The sequence below is a fragment of the Oncorhynchus gorbuscha genome, linkage group LG08 (assembly GCF_021184085.1).
Source record: "Oncorhynchus gorbuscha isolate QuinsamMale2020 ecotype Even-year linkage group LG08, OgorEven_v1.0, whole genome shotgun sequence".
Taxonomy (NCBI): domain Eukaryota; kingdom Metazoa; phylum Chordata; class Actinopteri; order Salmoniformes; family Salmonidae; genus Oncorhynchus; species Oncorhynchus gorbuscha.
The window spans coordinates 3000029-3018983 of record NC_060180.1 but is presented as its reverse complement, the minus strand read 5'-3'; the positions used below and the strand labels follow the sequence as shown (position 1 = coordinate 3018983).

The 18955-nt window shown below is 40.5% G+C and overlaps 1 protein-coding gene across 1 annotated transcript in view; it reads right to left on the bottom strand.

Moving 5' to 3' along the window:
* Positions 1-18955, bottom strand: part of LOC124042231 (protein eyes shut homolog) — a 90148-nt gene that overhangs the window by 23720 nt on the left and 47473 nt on the right. The window contains exons 2-3 of the mRNA XM_046360648.1: positions 15621-15729; positions 13433-13653 (exon numbers count right to left, since the gene is read on the bottom strand). Coding sequence (XP_046216604.1) covers positions 13433-13653; positions 15621-15692 — 293 coding nt within the window. The 5' untranslated portion in view covers positions 15693-15729. The remainder of the gene's footprint in view (positions 1-13432; positions 13654-15620; positions 15730-18955) is intronic.

Genomic DNA, 18955 nt, shown 5'->3' with positions numbered 1-18955 from the left:
ATATACCTAACCCCTAATATACCTAACCCCTAATATACCTAACCCCTAATATACCTAACCCCTAATATACATAACCACTAATATAGTGGCCCTACTTCTGGCACTATTTCTGAGCACTATTTCTGTCACTACTTGAGAACTTGAAACAGCGAGTGGCCTCTTTGATGATCTTCTTCATCTCCTTCCATGTGGTGGTCAGTGTGATCATGACGGTCTCGTCCCAGCTTCAGGTCAAAGGAAGTGCACTATATATAGGGAATAAGGAGCCACTTAGGACGCGGGAATGAATGACCCAGTAATGTTTCTCAATGTGAACAGATGTAATTCACACACTTATTTAAATAACAGCTGATGACTTGTTACAATGAATATTAAACTAAATTATGACATAGTAGACATTCCTAAACGTTTTAATCTATTTTCATTAAAAGGTGAATATTTAACATAGTAAATGTTACCATAGTAACATGTTAATCTCATATGTACTGTAGATCTAAGACCTGGTTGTATTTCATTTCCATCAGGTAATAGTAAGTACATTCCAGGAGTGGCAGGTCACAGGAAGCTTCTGGAACACCACCCTAAAATAGATATTATGCATAATACTGTATGTAGTGCACTATATAGGGAATATGGTGCCAAACTCACTGCACTATATAGGGAATATGGTGCCAAACTTACTGCACTATATAGGGAATATGGTGCCAAACTTACTGCACTATATAGGGAATATGGTGCCAAACCTACTGCACTATATAGGGAATATGGTGCTATATAGGGAATATGGTGCCAAAACCTACTGCACTATATAGGGAATATGGTGCCAAACCTACTGCACTATATAGGGAATATGGTGCACTATATAGGGAATATGGTGCCAAACTTACTGCACTATATAGAGAATATGGTCCCAAACTTACTGCACTATATAGGGAATATGGTGCCAAACTCACTGCACTATATAGGGAATATGATGCCAAACTTACTGCACTATATAGGGAATATGGTGCCAAACTTACTGCACTATATAGGGAATATGGTGCCAAACTTACTGCACTATATAGGGAATATGGTAGGGAATATGGTGCCAAAAACTAGGGAATATGGTGCCAAACTTACTGCACTATATAGGAATATGGTGCCAAACTTACTGCACTATATAGGGAATATGCACTATATAGGGAATATGGTCCCAAACTTACTGCACTATATAGGGAATATGGTGCCAAACTATATAGGGAATATGGTGCCAAACTACTGCACTATATAGGAATATGGTGCCAAACTCACTGCACTATATAGGAGAATATGGTGCCAAACTCACTGCACTATATAGGAATATGGTGAATATGGAATATGGTGCCAAACTCACTGCACTATACTGCACTATATAGGGAATATGGTGCCAAAACTGCACTGGAGGGAATATGGTGCCAAAAACTATATAGGGAATATGGTGCCAAACTCACTGCACTATATAGGGAATATGGTGCCAAACCTACTGCACTATATAGGGAATATGGTGCCAAACCTGCACTCCCAAACTCACTGCACTATATAGGGAATATGGTGCCAAACCTACTGCACTAGGGAATATGGGAATATGGTGCCAAAACCTGCCAAACTCACTGCACTATATAGGGAATATGGTGCCAAACTCACTGCACTATATAGGGAATATGGTGCCAAACTCACTGCACTATATGGAATATGGTGCCAAAACTATATAGGGAATATGGTGCCCAAACCTACTGCACTGCACTATATAGGGAATATGGTCCCAAACTTACTGCACTATATAGGGAATATGGTCCCAAACTCACTGCACTATAGGGAATATGGTCCCAAACTCACTGCACTATATAGGGAATATGGTCCCAAACTCACTGCACTATATAGGGAATATGGTGCCAAACTCACTGCACTATATAGGGAATATGGTCCCAAACTCACTGCACTATATAGAGAATATGGGCCAAACTCACTGCACAAACTCACTGCACTATATAGGGAATATGGTCCCAAACTCACTGCACTATATAGGGAATATGGTCCCAAACTCACTGCACTATATAGGGAATATGGTGCCTATAAACTCACTGCACTATATAGGGAATATGGTCCCAAACTCACTGCACACTACTGCATAGGGAATATGGTCCCAAACTCACTGCACTATATAGGGAATATGGTCCAAAACTCACTGCACTATATAGGGAATATGGTCCCAAACTCACTGCACTATATAGGGAATATGGAATATGGTGCCAAACTGCACTATATAGGGAATATGGTGCCAAACTGCACTGCACTATATAGGGAATATGGTGCCAAACTCACTGCACTATATAGGGAATATGGTGCCAAAACTCATGGTGCCAAACTCACTGCACTATATAGGAATATGGTGCCAAACTCACTGCACTATATAGGGAATATGGTGCCAAAACTCACTCACTATATAGGGAATATGGTGCCAAACTCACTGCACTATATAGGGAATATGGTGCCAAACTCACTGCACTATATAGGGAATATGGTGCCAAACTCACTGCACTATATAGGGAATATGGTGCCAAACTCACTGCACTATATAGGGAATATGGTGCCAAACTCACTGCACTATATAGGGAATATGGTGCCAAACTCACTGCACTATATAGGGAATATGGTGCCAAACTCACTGCACTATATAGGGAATATGGTGCCAAACTCACTGCACTATATAGGGAATATGGTGCCAAACTCACTGCACTATATAGGGAATATGGTGCCAAACTCACTGCACTCCCAAACTCACTGCACTATATAGGGAATATGGTGCCAAACTCACTGCACTATATAGGGAATATGGTGCCAAACTCACTGCACTATATAGGGAATATGGTGCCAAACTCACTGCACTATATAGGGAATATGGTGCCAAACTCACTGCACTATATAGGGAATATGGTGCCAAACTCACTGCACTATATAGGGAATATGGTCCCAAACTCACTGCACTATATAGGGAATATGGTGCCAAACTCACTGCACTATATAGGGAATATGGTGCCAAACTCACTGCACTATATATATGGTGCCAAACTCACTGCAATATGGAATATGGTGCCAAAACTGCACTATATAGGGAATATGGTGCCAAACTCACTGCACTATATAGGGAATATGGTGCCAAACTTACTGCACTATATAGGGAATATGGTGCCAAACTTACTGCACTATATAGGGAATATGGTGCCAAACTTACTGCACTATATAGAGAAAGGGGTGCCATTTCAGACGTTTAGGGTCAGCAGGAACTAATGATGACACGATCATCAGCTGTAAGGTCAGTGTCCTGCTTTATGGACCTCTGTTAAACATCAATTCCATTCTGATTGAGCTTTAACACACTGCTCAGTCAGGTGGTAGGCTTTAAGTGTTAACCACTCATGTGGCTCCTGCTGGATTAAGTGACCACCACTCTCTTCACTGGCAACTAAATGTGTCTGACCTGTTATCTAAAAACTGCCACATGATGGTATGTCTGACCTGTTATCTAAAAACTGCCACATGATGAACACTTATGTCTGTGTTAAAACGTGTTCAGTGTAATATACAGTACATAGTCTACTTTAACAGGGGCATGTTGGATTTGTATACAAAATACACTATAGTATACACAAAAGTAAGTGGACACCCCTTCGAATGTATGTATTTGGCTATTTCAGTCACACCCGTTGCTGACAAGTGTATAAAATCAAGCCATGCAATCTCCATAGACAAACATTGGCAGTAGAATGGCTTTACCAAAGAGCTCAGTCACTTTCAATGTGGCACCGTCATAAGATGCCACCTTTCCAATAAGTCAGTTCGTCAAATTTCTGCTCTGATATAGCTGCCTCAGTCACCTATAAGTGCTGTTATTGTAAGTGGAAACGTCTAGGAGCAACAACGGCTTAGCCGTGAGGTGGTAGCCCACACAAGCTCACAGAACGGGATCACCGAGTGCTAAAATGATTAGCGCGTAAAAATGTTTGGGGAAGGACCTTTCCTGTTACAGCATGACAATGCCCCCATGCACAAAGCAAGTTCAATAAAGAAATGGTTTGTTGAGATAGGTGTGGAAGAACTTGACTGGCCTGCACAGAGCCCTGACCTCAACCCCACCAAACACCTTTGGGATGAATTGGAACACCGACTGCGAGCGAGGCCTAATCGCCCAACATCAGTGCCCGCCCCCTCTAATGCTCTGAATGGGCTGAATGGAAGCAAGTGCCCGCAGCAATGTTCCAACATCTAGTGAAAAGCCTTCCCAGAAAAGTGGAGACTGTTATAGCACACAGCTATTTCATGGAAAATGTCTGTAAGAAGACAAAGATAGCGTATCTCTCTAAGATAAGCAGATGTCTGCCAAACCTCAATACCATGATGACCTTATTATATCGGACATTCGGCTCTGTCTGCGTCCCAAATGGCACCCTATTACATTTATAGTGCACTACTTTTGACCAGGGGTCTGGCAGGGAATAGGGTCCCATTAGGGAGTCAGCCTCTACTAATGAAGTGGCAGTTGTAAGGCTCAGATCTAAAGACATGTCAGATGATGACTGTAGTCCACTACACTCTGTGAAAAGCTGCCATGGTCGTTATTTGTCATTAATACAATGATTGTGGTGATTGATTATGTAGACAGACAGACAGACAGGATAATGTAGTAGACCTCACCCAAGCCGTTTTTCTATATATGGGGGTTGTGTATTTTCCAATTGGATGTTGTGTATTTCCAATAAGATGTTGTGTATTTTTCAGTAGGATGTAGTGTATTTTCCTATAGGATGTTGTGTATTTTCCTATAGGATGTTGTGTATTTTCAATAAGATGTTGTGTATTTTTCAGTAGGATGTAGTGTATTTTCCTATAGGATGTTGTGTATTTTCCTATAGGATGTTGTGTATTTTCAGTAGGATGTTGTGTATTTTTCAGTAGGATGTAGTGTATTTTTCAGTAGGATGTAGTGTATTTTCCTATAGGATGTTTTGTATTTTCCTATAGGATGTAGTGTATGTTGTGTATTTTCCTATAGGATGTTGTGTATTTTCCTATAGGATGTTGTGTATTTTCCTATAGGATGTTGTGTATTTTCCAATAAGATGTTGTGTATTTTCAATAAGATGTTTGTATTTTCAGTAGGATGTAGTGTATTTTTCAGTAGGATGTAGTGTATTTTCCTATAGGATGTTGTGTATTTTCAATAAGATGTTGTGTATTTTTCAGTAGGATGTTGTGTATTTTTCAGTAGGATGTAGTGTATTTTCCTATAGGATGTTGTGTATTTTCAATAAGATGTTGTGTATTTTTCAGTAGGATGTTGTGTATTTTTCAGTAGGATGTAGTGTATTTTTCAGTAGGATGTAGTTTATTTTCTTATAGGATGTTTTGTATTTTCCTATAGGATGTTGTGTATTTTCCTATAGGATGTTGTGTATTTTCCTATAGGATGTTGTGTATTTTCCTATAGGATGTAGTGTATTTTCCTATAGGATGTAGTGTATTTTCCTATAGGATGTTGTGTATTTTCCAATAGGATGTTGTGTATTTTCCAGTAGGATGTTGTGTATTTTCCTAATAGGATGTTGTGTATTTTCCTATAGGATGTTGTTAATATCTGTTATGTGTGTTGTGTGGTTTTCATGCACTACTTTCAGCATGAACTTTATATTGTTTACGTGCTGCATGGCACTGAATAGTATTTACTTGAACTGCATCGTACAACACATGATTGTCTGGAAGGCATTACATTTACAGTATGTGGTTAGAGTTCAGAATGACGTTGTGTATACTGGCGTCTTATTCCACCACTGCAGGGCAGCGATAAACATCCTGGAGCTTTAGCTGGGCAGTACTACATACAGACGCGTTCTTAATCTTTTGACTCAATGCCCAGCCAAAACGTAAAGTTACCACTGTTACGGTGACCAAGGCCAACTAAGCAGCTAAAGTTTCCCTGTAGCAGTTTCAGCGAGTCAAAGCTGCAGAATCCGAAGCGGGAAACCGTGCTAGATGGATGGGTCATGATTCTGTTGAACCGAGAACAAAACCTCATGAGCAGCTATAACCGTCCGCCTCCGTTTTACAGTTCCCTGCTATGATTCAGCAGGGCTTGTTTCAACAGGGTTATTTGACATGTTTTATAAAGTCACCCGTGGTACTGACAGCTTATTATTTTTTTACTTGTCAAATGTGTGTGTGTGTTGGAGAACACTGTGAAATATGGAGAACAACTTAACCCAGTTTGATCATGACCTCGGTCGCTATGCCTCGCAGTGACTCCATTTTACAAGTTTCAGGGAGTGAATGTATGGTATAGTTTTATAATGTTGGGTGCAGTTTGTGTTTCATGAGGAAAATGAATGTATCATTGAAATGAACACTGCATTCTGAATCCATTCTGAATTCAAAGTAAAAACCTTTGGGCGGATATTTGTCTTTGTACATTTTATCTGAAAAGTGTTTGCAATAAGTAGGTGATCAAGCCAAACTGACTAAGGCAATAGACTACAAAGCTAAATCCCATCAATAGCTGCATTTAAAACACCAACTTGCACGTATTTTGAAGCCTTGAGACAACTGAGACATGGGATTGTGTATGTGTGTCACTCAGAGGGGGAATGGGCAAGACAAAATATTGAAGTGCCTTTGAACGGGGTGTTGTAGTAGGTGACAGGCGCACCGGTGTGTGTCAAGAACTGCAATGCTACTGGGCTTTTTACACTCAACAGTTTCCTGTGTGTATCAAGAATGGTTCACCACCCAAAGGACATCCAGCCAACTTGATACAACTGTGGGAAGCATCAGAGTCAACATGGGTCAGCATCCCTGTAGGGGGGTGCAACTCTATATTAGAAAGGTGTTTTTAATGATTGGTTTACTCAGGTTATGACATTGGGCACCACACAGCTTGATTACTGAGAGCTCATCTGACAGAGATATCATGTGCAGGCCAATCCATTATTCAGTAGTTAATCTGCTACTCAACAGATGAAATATGTAGCCTTTAATAATGAATAGCAGTGTGTTTGTTTGTGAGGTTCCTGTAACGTTCTTGTCCTTCTATGGGAGAGGAGACCTTTATGTGTGGAACGATGTGCTTGTGTGTGTGGAACGGTGTGCTTGTGTGTGTGGAACGGTGTGTTTGTGTGTGTGGAATGATGTGCTTGTGTGTGTGGAACAGGGTGTGTTTGTGTGTGTGGAACGGTGTGTTTGTGTGTGTGGAACGATGTGCTTGTGTGTGTGGAACGATGTGTTTGTGTGTGTGGAACGATGTGTTTGTGTGTGTGGAACAGGGTGTGTTTGTGTGTGTGAAACAGGGTGTGTTTGTGTGTGTGAAACAGGGTGTGTTTAAGTGTGTGGAACGATGTGCTTGTGTGTGTGGAACGATGTGTTTGTGTGTGTGGAACGGTGTGTTTGTGTGTGTGGTGTGTTTGTGTGTGTGGGGATGTGTTTGTGTGTGTGAAACAGGGTGTGTTTTTGTGTGTGTGAAACAGGGTGTGTTTGTGTGTGTGAAACAGGGTGTGTTTGTGTGTGTGAAACAGGGTGTGTTTAAGTGTGTGGAACGATGTGCTTGTGTGTGTGGAACGGTGTGTTTGTGTGTGTGAAACAAGGTGTGTTTGTGTGTGTGAAACAGGGTGTGTGTGAAACAGGGTGTGTTTGTGTGTGTGAAACAGGGTGTGTTTGTGTGTGTGGAACAGGGTGTGTATGTGTGTGAAACAGGGTGTGTTTGTGTGTGTGAAACAGGGTGTGTTTGTGTGTGTGAAACAGGGTGTGTTTGTGTATGTGAAACAGGGTGTGTTTGTGTGTGTGCATGTTTGTAACGGTGTGTTTGTGTACGTGCATGTGTGTGGGTTCACACACAGATAATATGATATGTGTATATGTGATTTACATATTCACAACAATCACTAAACATAAACACACTTTGTAATCAAATGATTGCGTGAAGGTAAAAATGGGAAAACCCTTTTGTTACCATACATATTTAATGTAATCAGGCCTCTGATTACAGCAATTAAGAACTAAAGTGTGTGTCAACCCTACCACATCCCCTTATCCATCCACACCTTCACTACATCTGGTAGCCATTTCACCCCAGCCAGCCAGCCACCAGCCAGCCAGGCAACAGCCAGCCATCCATCAGCCAGTCAGTCAGCGAGGCACCAGCCAGCCAACCAGCCAGAAACCAGCCAGGCACCAGCTAGCCACCAGCCAACCAGCCAGCCAGCCAGCCAGTCAGGCAGGCAGGCAGCCAACCAGCCAGCCAGTCAGGCAGCCAGCCAGGCAGCCAACCAGTCACCAGCAAAGCAGAGTTTTAACAAGACTTCTTCTGCTGCTTTATTAAAGAAGGTAACAGTTTACAACAAGGTTCCTCAAGGATGTATTCGAAGTCCCTTATCTTTTGTGTGGATTCCTTGAATTTAGGACATTTCAAAACACAACAAACAGAATGAACATACCCATACAATAACTTATTAAAACAGTAGCCAATTTATCTAGAATTCAACTCCTACACTTCTTTTGAATGTATATGTCCTCCAGAATTCAAAGACGTTTCTGCAACCAACTCTTTAATGAGTCATTTTCTTTCTGAAGTATCCTTAGGGGAACGTTGTACATCATCACTATAGGCTGCAGCATTGTCTGATTATAGGCCTGAGTTCCAAATAGTACCCTTTTCCCTTTATAGGGCACTACTTTGGACCAAAGACCTATGTGCATAGGGTGCCATTTGTAGGGAATAGGGTGCCATTTGTAGGGAATAGGGTGCCATTTGTAGGGAATAGGGTGCCATTTGGGACGTATACATAGTCTTTGTTGGTTCCTCATTGAGAATTCGGCCTAATGATTATTCCTAGGACCTTGAGTTGTTTCTTTTAGAAACTACAGACAATGTGCAATGTTCAGTCTTAATAATAATAATTATTATTCACTGCAGGTAGATTGTATGTTTTCAAATTCTATAAGAATATATATATTTATATATATGTATGTTTTATATAGAGCTTTTTATTACAAGTAGAATCCAAAGATGCTGAGCCGTAGACATTTATGATAAAACACAATTCACAAATCATTAGATCTCAGTAATATGTAAATGTCGACAGGCTGTAGAAGACAGAACGATGACATTAAGACAGGAAGCAATCAAATCGCCAGCCATTATGCCCACAGCCAATACTTTAACCATCTGGTATTATGCCAGAGCCACCCGGGTCAATTGACTGAATGAAGATTGCTCTGTGAACTCTCTATAACCCTACACCAGCTATGGGGTTAAAGAGGGTTTGGCACCGTGATGGAATATAATTCACACTCATAATTAACAACGCTGACTGACGGTAGAGCCTTGCGTATGGCAGCCTTCATGATCTGACCACAAAATATTATTAACCTGATTTTGTTCATTTGTGTTAAGTATTCAATTAGCAAAAATATATTTAAAAAATTGATTAACGATGTCAGCGTGTAGAGGGTAGAGACTCAATATAACCTTACCTATTTACTGAATTACCAGGGTAGGATCCTGGTCAAAGACTCTTAAGATAGTGGACTGAAACATGGTTGATAGTATGAATGGTAAGACTGTTAAGATAGTAGACTGAAACATGGCTGATAGTATTAATGGCATGACTGTTAAGATAGTGGACTGAAACATGGCTGATAGTATTACTGTTAAGATAGTAGACTGAAACATGGCTGATAGTATGAATGGTAAGACTGTTAAGATAGTGGACTGAAACATACCTGATAGTATTAATGGTAAGACTGTTAAGATAGTGGACTGAAACATACCTGATAGTATTAATGGTAAGACTGTTAAGATAGTGGACTGAAACATACCTGATAGTATTACTGTTAAGATAGTTAATGGTATTAAAGACTGTTAAGATAGTGGACTGAAACATACCTGATAGTATTAATGGTATTACTGTTAAGATAGTGGACTGAAACATGCCTGATAGTATTAATGGTATTACTGTTAAGATAGTGGACTGAAACATGCCTGATAGTATTAATGGTATTACTGTTAAAATAGTGGACTGAAACATGGCTGATAGTATTAATGGTATTACTGTTATGATAGTGGACTGAAACATGGCTGATAGTATTACTGTTAAGATAGTGGACTGAAACATGGCTGATAGTATTAATGGTATTACTGTTAAGATAGTGGACTGAAACATGGCTGATAGTATTAATGGTAAGACTGTTAAGATAGTGGACTGAAACATGGCTGATAGTATTACTGTTAAGATAGTGGACTGAAACATGGCTGATAGTATTAATGGTATTACTGTTAAGATAGTGGACTGAAACATGGCTGATAGTATTAATGGTAAGACTGTTAAGATAGTGGACTGAAACATGGCTGATAGTATTAATGGTATTACTGTTAAGATAGTGGACTGAAACATGGCTGATAGTATTAATGGTATTACTGTTAAGATAGTGGACTGAAACATGGCTGATAGTATTAATGGTAAGACTGTTAAGATAGTGTACTGAAACATACCTGATAGTATTAATGGTATTACTGTTAAGATAGTGGACTGAAACATGGCTGATAGTATTAATGGTATTACTGTTAAGATAGTGGACTGAAACATGGCTGATAGTATTAATGGTATTACTGTTAAGATAGTGGACTGAAACATGGCTGATAGTATTAATGGTATTACTGTTAAGATAGTGGACTGAAACATGGCTGATAGTATTAATGGTATTACTGTTAAGATAGTGGACTGAAACATGGCTGATAGTATTAATGGTATTACTGTTAAGATAGTGGACTGAAACATGGCTGATAGTATTAATGGTAAGACTGTTAAGATAGTGGACTGAAACATGTCTGATAGTATTAATGGTATTACTGTTAAGATAGTGGACTGAAACATGGCTGATAGTATTAATGGTATTACTGTTAAGATAGTGGACTGAAACATGGCTGATAGTATTAATGGTAAGACTGTTAAGATAGTGTACTGAAACATACCTGATAGTATTAATGGTATTACTGTTAAGATAGTGGACTGAAACATGGCTGATAGTATTAATGGTAAGACTGTTAAGATAGTGGACTGAAACATGGCTGATAGTATTAATGGTAAGACTGTTAAGATAGTGGACTGAAACATGGCTGATAGTATTACTGTTAAGATAGTGGACTGAAACATGGCTGATAGTATTAATGGTATTACTGTTAAGATAGTGTACTGAAACATACCTGATAGTATTAATGGTATTACTGTTAAGATAGTGGACTGAAACATGGCTGATAGTATTAATGGTAAGACTGTTAAGATAGTGGACTGAAACATGGCTGATAGTATTAATGGTATTACTGTTAAGATAGTGGACTGAAACATACCTGATAGTATTAATGGTATTACTGTTAAGATAGTGGACTGAAACATGGCTGATAGTATTAATGGTAAGACTGTTAAGATAGTGGACTGAAACATGGCTGATAGTATTAATGGTAAGACTGTTAAGATAGTGGACTGAAACATGGCTGATAGTATTACTGTTAAGATAGTGGACTGAAACATGGCTGATAGTATTAATGGTATTACTGTTAAGATAGTGGACTGAAACATGGCTGATAGTATTAATGGTAAGACTGTTAAGATAGTGGACTGAAACATGGCTGATAGTATTAATGGTATTACTGTTAAGATAGTGGACTGAAACATACCTGATAGTATTAATGGTATTACTGTTAAGATAGTGGACTGAAACATGGCTGATAGTATTAATGGTAAGACTGTTAAGATAGTGGACTGAAACATGGCTGATAGTATTAATGGTAAGACTGTTAAGATAGTGGACTGAAACATGGCTGATAGTATTACTGTTAAGATAGTGGACTGAAACATGGCTGATAGTATTAATGGTATTACTGTTAAGATAGTGGACTGAAACATGGCTGATAGTATTAATGGTAAGACTGTTAAGATAGTGGACTGAAACATGGCTGATAGTATTAATGGTATTACTGTTAAGATAGTGGACTGAAACATGGCTGATAGTATTAATGGTATTACTGTTAAGATAGTGGACTGAAACATGGCTGATAGTATTAATGGTATTACTGTTAAGATAGTGGACTGAAACATGGCTGATAGTATTAATGGTATTACTGTTAAGATAGTGGACTGAAACATGGCTGATAGTATTAATGGTAAGACTGTTAAGATAGTGGACTGAAACATGGCTGATAGTATTAATGGTATTACTGTTAAGATAGTGGACTGAAACATGGCTGATAGTATTAATGGTATTACTGTTAAGATAGTGGACTGAAACATGGCTGATAGTATTAATGGTATTACTGTTAAGATAGTGGACTGAAACATGGCTGATAGTATTAATGGTATTACTGTTAAGATAGTGGACTGAAACATGGCTGATAGTATTCATGGTAAGACTGTTAAGATAGTGGACTGAAACATGGCTGATAGTATTAATGGTATTACTGTTAAGATAGTGGACTGAAACATGGCTGATAGTATTAATGGTATTACTGTTAAGATAGTGGACTGAAACATGGCTGATAGTATTAATGGTATTACTGTTAAGATAGTGGACTGAAACATGGCTGATAGTATTAATGGTATTACTGTTAAGATAGTGGACTGAAACATACCTGATAGTATTAATGGTATTACTGTTAAGATAGTGGACTGAAACATGGCTGATAGTATTAATGGTATTACTGTTAAGATAGTGGACTGAAACATGGCTGATAGTATTAATGGTATTACTGTTAAGATAGTGGACTGAAACATGGCTGATAGTATTAATGGTATTACTGTTAAGATAGTGGACTGAAACATGGCTGATAGTATGAATGGTATTACTGTTAAGATAGTGGACTGAAACATGGCTGATAGTATTAATGGTATTACTGTTAAGATAGTGGACTGAAACATGGCTGATAGTATTAATGGTATTACTGTTAAGATAGTGGACTGAAACATGGCTGATAGTATTACTGGTATTACTGTTAAGATAGTGGACTGAAACATGGCTGATAGTATTAATGGTATTACTGTTAAGATAGTGGACTGAAACATGGCTGATAGTATTAATGGTATTACTGTTAAGATAGTGGACTGAAACATGGCTGATAGTATGAATGGTATGAATCAATACACTGCGATATGGCCGGCCCTCTAGCCTCACATTACCATTAACCTTGATGTACCTGGACACTCATTAAGAGTCCATTACTACTAATCAATGTAGGAAGATTTACGTTTTTTAAGACCATTAGGTGACATTAAATAGAGCTGGTTAATTCAGTCTTTTACTTTTAGCTCTCAAAGACAGTATTTCAAAACACTAATATTGTTTTAAAGACGACTGAAATATCCACATGGTCATATCCTACCTGACACAGGTGCCTCCATTGCGGCAGGGCAGGTGCTGACAGACAGGTGTGTCACAGTTGTGGATGTTCCTCCCTCCCAGTGCCTCTCCTGCTATGTAGATGTCCTTATTGTTGACCTGCAGCTCCCTGATACAGCCTACAAAACCCGTCACCTCCCTGGTGCTGGCAGGCTGATCCCTATGGGAGGGGACGTCCCCCAGGAATATAGGCCCCAGCGCTACCTGGAAGGATGTCACAAAGACAAATGTATGCACATGTTCAAAGGCAGGTAGGAAGGTAGCAGGGGGACATGTGGGTGCACACACACACACACACACACACACACACACACACACACACACACACACACACACACACACACACACACACACACACACACACACACACACACACACACACACACACACACACACACACACACACACACACACACACACACACACACACACACACACACACACACACACACGTTATCAGCAATACCTGGTTAATCTTCTATATACAGTCCATGTGCTTCACTTCATACTTCATTACATCACAGTTCCATGTAAATTACTACAGATATTTAGTCAGTTATGATATACACTGACTGTACAAAACATAGACTGACCAGGTGAATTCAGGTGAAAGCTATGATCCCTTAATTATGTCTCTTATTAAATCCACTTCAATCAGTGTAGATAAAGGGGAGGAGACAGGTTAAAGAATGATTTTTAAGCCTTGAGACATGGATTGTGTATGTGTGTCATTCAGAGGGTGAATGGGCGAGACAACAAATGTAAGTGCCAGTGAACGGGGTATAGTAGGTGGGGCCAGGCGCACCGGTTTGTGTTAAGAACCGAAGCGCTGCTGGGTTTTTCACACTCAACAATTTCCCGTGTGTATCAAGAATGGTACACCAGTCAAACAACATCCGGCCAGCATCCCTGTGGAAAGATTTTGATACCTTGTAGATTCCAGGCTCTGACGAATTGAGGCTGTTCTGAGGGCAAAAAGGGGGAGGGGGTGCAACTCAATATTAGGAAGGTGTTCCTAATGTCTGGTATACTCAGTGTAGACAAGACCTGCTATGGTAATCAACAAAACAAATCTTCAGGTAAGGTAAAGTGTGCCTACCTACGTCACAAATGGAACCCTATTTTCTACATAGTGCACTACTTTTAGTGCACTACTCTTAGTGCACTACTTTTGACCAGAGCCCTATGGGAAGTAGTACATTCTTTTGGGAATAGGGTGCCATTTAGGATGCAAATCAGGTGTTTTCTGGATGTCAAACCAGTGAACCGACAATTTATCCTCCTTAACGGTCAATTTAAAGCTGCAATAAATACATTTTCTGGGCAACCCGACCAAATTCATAGATATGTCATTCTCATTGAAAGCAAGATAGATCTGTTCTATGTGCTCTATTTCTATGCATCCCGGTCTTAAGTTTAGTTTTTGCGCCTTTTACTTTCATTTTTTTTACACCAGCTTCAAAACAGCTGAAAATACAATATTTTTGGTTATGGAAAAGATATTTCAAAGTGGTTTAGTACAATGATTCTCTACACTATACTTGCTTGTTTTGTTACATAAACTCAAATTAGGTAAACTATTTACATTTTAGCAAACCAGGAAATGGTGGAGCACTTTCTGCATAATGCATCTATAACAAGTGAGCTATAATTGTTTTGCTACAAAAAATAATATTGCAACTCAAGTTTGTTTGAAATCATTCATGCTAGACAAACATTAAGAACGCCTTAATAGTTAGTTGTACCCCCCCCCCCCCGCCACAAACATTCTTGATACACACAGGAAACTGTGTAGCATGAAAAACCCAGCAGCATTGCAGTTCTTGACACAAACCGGTGCACCTGGCTGCTACTACCATACCCCGTTCAAAGACACTTAAATATTTAGTCTTGTCCATTCACCCTCTGAATGGCACACACACAATCCATGTCTCAATTGTCTCAACGCTTAAAAAGCCTTCTTTAACCTGTCCTCCTTTCATTTACACTGATTGAAGTGGATTTAACAAGTGACATCAATAAGGGATCATAGCTTTCACCTGGATTCACCTGGTCAGTCTAAGTCATGGAAGAGCAGCTGTTCTTCATGTTTGTATAGTCCAGGGTCCATAGAGGCCACTATATAGGACAAAGGGTGCCATGAAGCTCTTGAGTCAGATAACTGGGTTTACCTCGGACACGGGCTGGAACAAGGATTCCTCCTGACGTTTCACTGTTCCATTATCTACTGCTATTTCAATCATACATGACCCTCCACTCCTACCGACAGGCAGCCCATATCTGTGGAGAGAGAGGGAGAGAGGGAGGAAGGGAGGGAGGGAGGTAGAGGGATAGAGGGAGGGAGACAGGGAGGGAGAGAGGGAGGAAGGGAGGGAGGGAGGTAGAGGGATAGAGGGAGGGAGACAGGGAGGGAGGGAGACAGGGAGGGAGGTAGAGGGATAGAGGGAGGGAGAGAGGGAGGAAGGGAGGGAGGGAGGTAGAGGGATAGAGGGAGGGAGACAGGGAGGGAGGGAGACAGGGAGGGAGGTAGAGGGATAGAGGGAGGGAGACAGGGAGGGAGGGAGGGAGGTAGAGGGATAGAGGGAGGGAGACAGGGAGGGAGAGAGAGAGAGAGAGAGAGAGAGAGAGAGAGAGAGAGAGAGAGAGAGAGAGAGAGAGAGAGAGAGAGAGGAGGTAGAGGGATGAGAGAGAGAGAGAGAGAGAGAGAGAGAGAGAGAGAGAGAGAGAGAGAGAGAGAGAGAGAGAGGGGATGAGAGAGAGAGAGAGAGAGCGAGAGAGGTCAGGAGAACGAGAGAGGGGGAGAGAGAGAAAAAGAGAAAAGAGAGAGGAGAAGGAAAGAGAGGGTTGGGAGAAACAAAGGAGAGAGAGGGGGAGGAGGAGGAAGAGAGAGAAATAAACACCAGAAGAGAGAGCAAGAGGAAGAAAGAGGGACAGCAAGGGAAGAGAAATCTCATAAGAATATGCGGTATTCACAATAAATCCATTTAAGCATGAAAATGATGTAGACTTGGAGAGAACAGACTAAGAGGAGGCTGAGAGGAGAGAGAGGGCTCAGTAATGGTGCTAGTGTAACTGTCTGTTGGTTCCAAATACACTGTGATTGTGTTCCAAATGGCAACCCTATTCTGTACAGATGCAGGATCTTGATTTGATCACTCTTTTATTACTGAGAATGTTCCTGCACAGCAGGAAAACGCAGATAAGCTTTGTGATTTACATACATTTACATAAATTCACTGAAAACCCACGGTTATATTAACAGTATTACACCTTTTATGTAGCCTACGTTTGGCCAAGTACTAGCCTAACCACCGATCAAGCAACATTATGGACTAAACGTTCAAATCCTGTTTCTGCAGGATTATTTTGCTGTGAGAATCCTGGTCAAATTAAGACTCTCCATCTGTACATAGCGCACTACTTCTGACCAGGGCCTATAGGGCTTGTAGGGAATAGGGTGCCATTTGGGACATAGTATCTGTCATGTTTTGTCATTTATTATCTTGTCTTGTCCCTGTGCTTCCTTCTATTCGTTTCCCTCTGCTGGTCTTATTAGGTTCTTTCCCTCTTTCTATCCCTCTCTCTCCCCCTCCCTCTCTCACTCTCCCGCTCTCTCTTCTCTCTATCTTCCGTTCCTGCTCCCAGCTGTTCCTATTCCCCTAATCAATCATTTAGTCTTCCCACACCTGTTCCCGATCCTTTTCCCTGATTAGAGTCCCTATTTCTCTCCTTGTTATTCGTTTCTGTCCTGTCGGTTCCTTGTTTAGAATTCACCGTGCTGTGATTGTGTATCGCCCTGTCGTGTCGTGTTTTCCTCAGATGCTGCGTGGTGAGCAGGTGTCTGAGTCTGTCTGGTTCAAGTGCCTTCCCGAGGCAACCTGCTGTTCACCTGCTGTTCAAGATCGAGTCTCCAGTTTGTCCTCGTCATTTCGAGTGAAAGTTGTGTTTTTTTGATTGTATTTACTTTACTGGATTAAAGACTCTGTTTTCGCCAAGTCGCTTTTGGGTCCTCTTTCACCAGCATGACAGTATCTGTATTGCAAAAACACTCTGCTGCCATTCCATAAACAGAGAGCCTGGACACGAGCCCTGGTCAAAACTAGTGCACTACGTGGGGAATAGGGTGCCATTTGAGAACAGCTCTGTCATTTTCATGGTTCTTTTAACCAGCACAACATAAGGGAGAGTAATGGGTTGTTTGCTGTCAGTCTGGCATCAATGGAAAATGAGGGTAAAATGAAATGCATTATAATTTCTCCTTCATCCTCTGTCAAAAGAGGGAACCACTACTCGAGGTATTGGCAGGTACCAGTGAATGAACAAACAGCATAATGGGCCCTAAAAATAACACCCCAGTTAACATGTGAGCTGTACAACCACTGACACTGTTAAGATGTCCTGCCATTACAACCACTGAGACTGTTAAGATGTACTGCCATTACAACCACTGAGACTGTTAAGCTGTACTGCCATTACAACCACTGAGACTGTTAAGATGTACTGCCATTACAACCACTGAGACTGTTAAGCTGTACTGCCATTACAACCACTGAGACTGTTAAGATGTACTGCCATTACAACCACTGAGACTGTTAAGATGTACTGCCATTACAACCACTGAGACTGTTAAGCTGTACTGCCATTACAACCACTGAGACTGTTAAGATGTACTGCCATTACAATCACTGAGACTGTTAAGATGTACTGCCATTACAACCACTGAGACTGTTAAGATGTACTGCCATTACAACCACTGAGACTGTTAAGATGTACTGCCAGTACAACCACTGAGACTGTTAAGATGTACTGCCATTACAACCACTGAGACTGTTAACATGTACTGCCATTACAATCACTGAGACTGTTAAGATGTACTGCCATTACAACCACTGAGACTGTTAACATGTACTGCCATTACAACCACTGAGACTGTTAAGCTGTACTGCCATTACAACCACTGAGACTGTTAAGATGTACTGCCATTACAACCACTGAGACTGTTAACATGTGAGCTGTACAACCACTGACACTGTTAAGATGTACTGCCATTACAACCACTGAGACTGTTAAGATGTACTGCCATTACAACCACTGAGACTGTTAACATGTGAGCTGTACAACCACTGACACTGTTAAGATGTACTGCCATTACAACCACTGAGACTGTTAAGCTGTACTGCCATTACAACCACTGAGACTGTTAAGATGTACTGCCATTACAACCACTGAGACTGTTAAGCTGTACTGCCATTACAACCACTGAGACTGTTAAGATGTACTGCCATTACAACCACTGAGACTGTTAAACTGTACTGCCATTACAACCACTGAGACTGTTAAGCTGTACTGCCATTACAACCACTGAGACTGTTAAGCTGTACTGCGATTAGCCATTACTACATAAACACCTTAAACGAGGAAGCAGGTGTGTGTGTGTGTGTGTGTATGTGTGTGTGTTGCTACATGTGTATCCAGTGCAGTAGTCTAAACAGAAGAAGAGCATAAT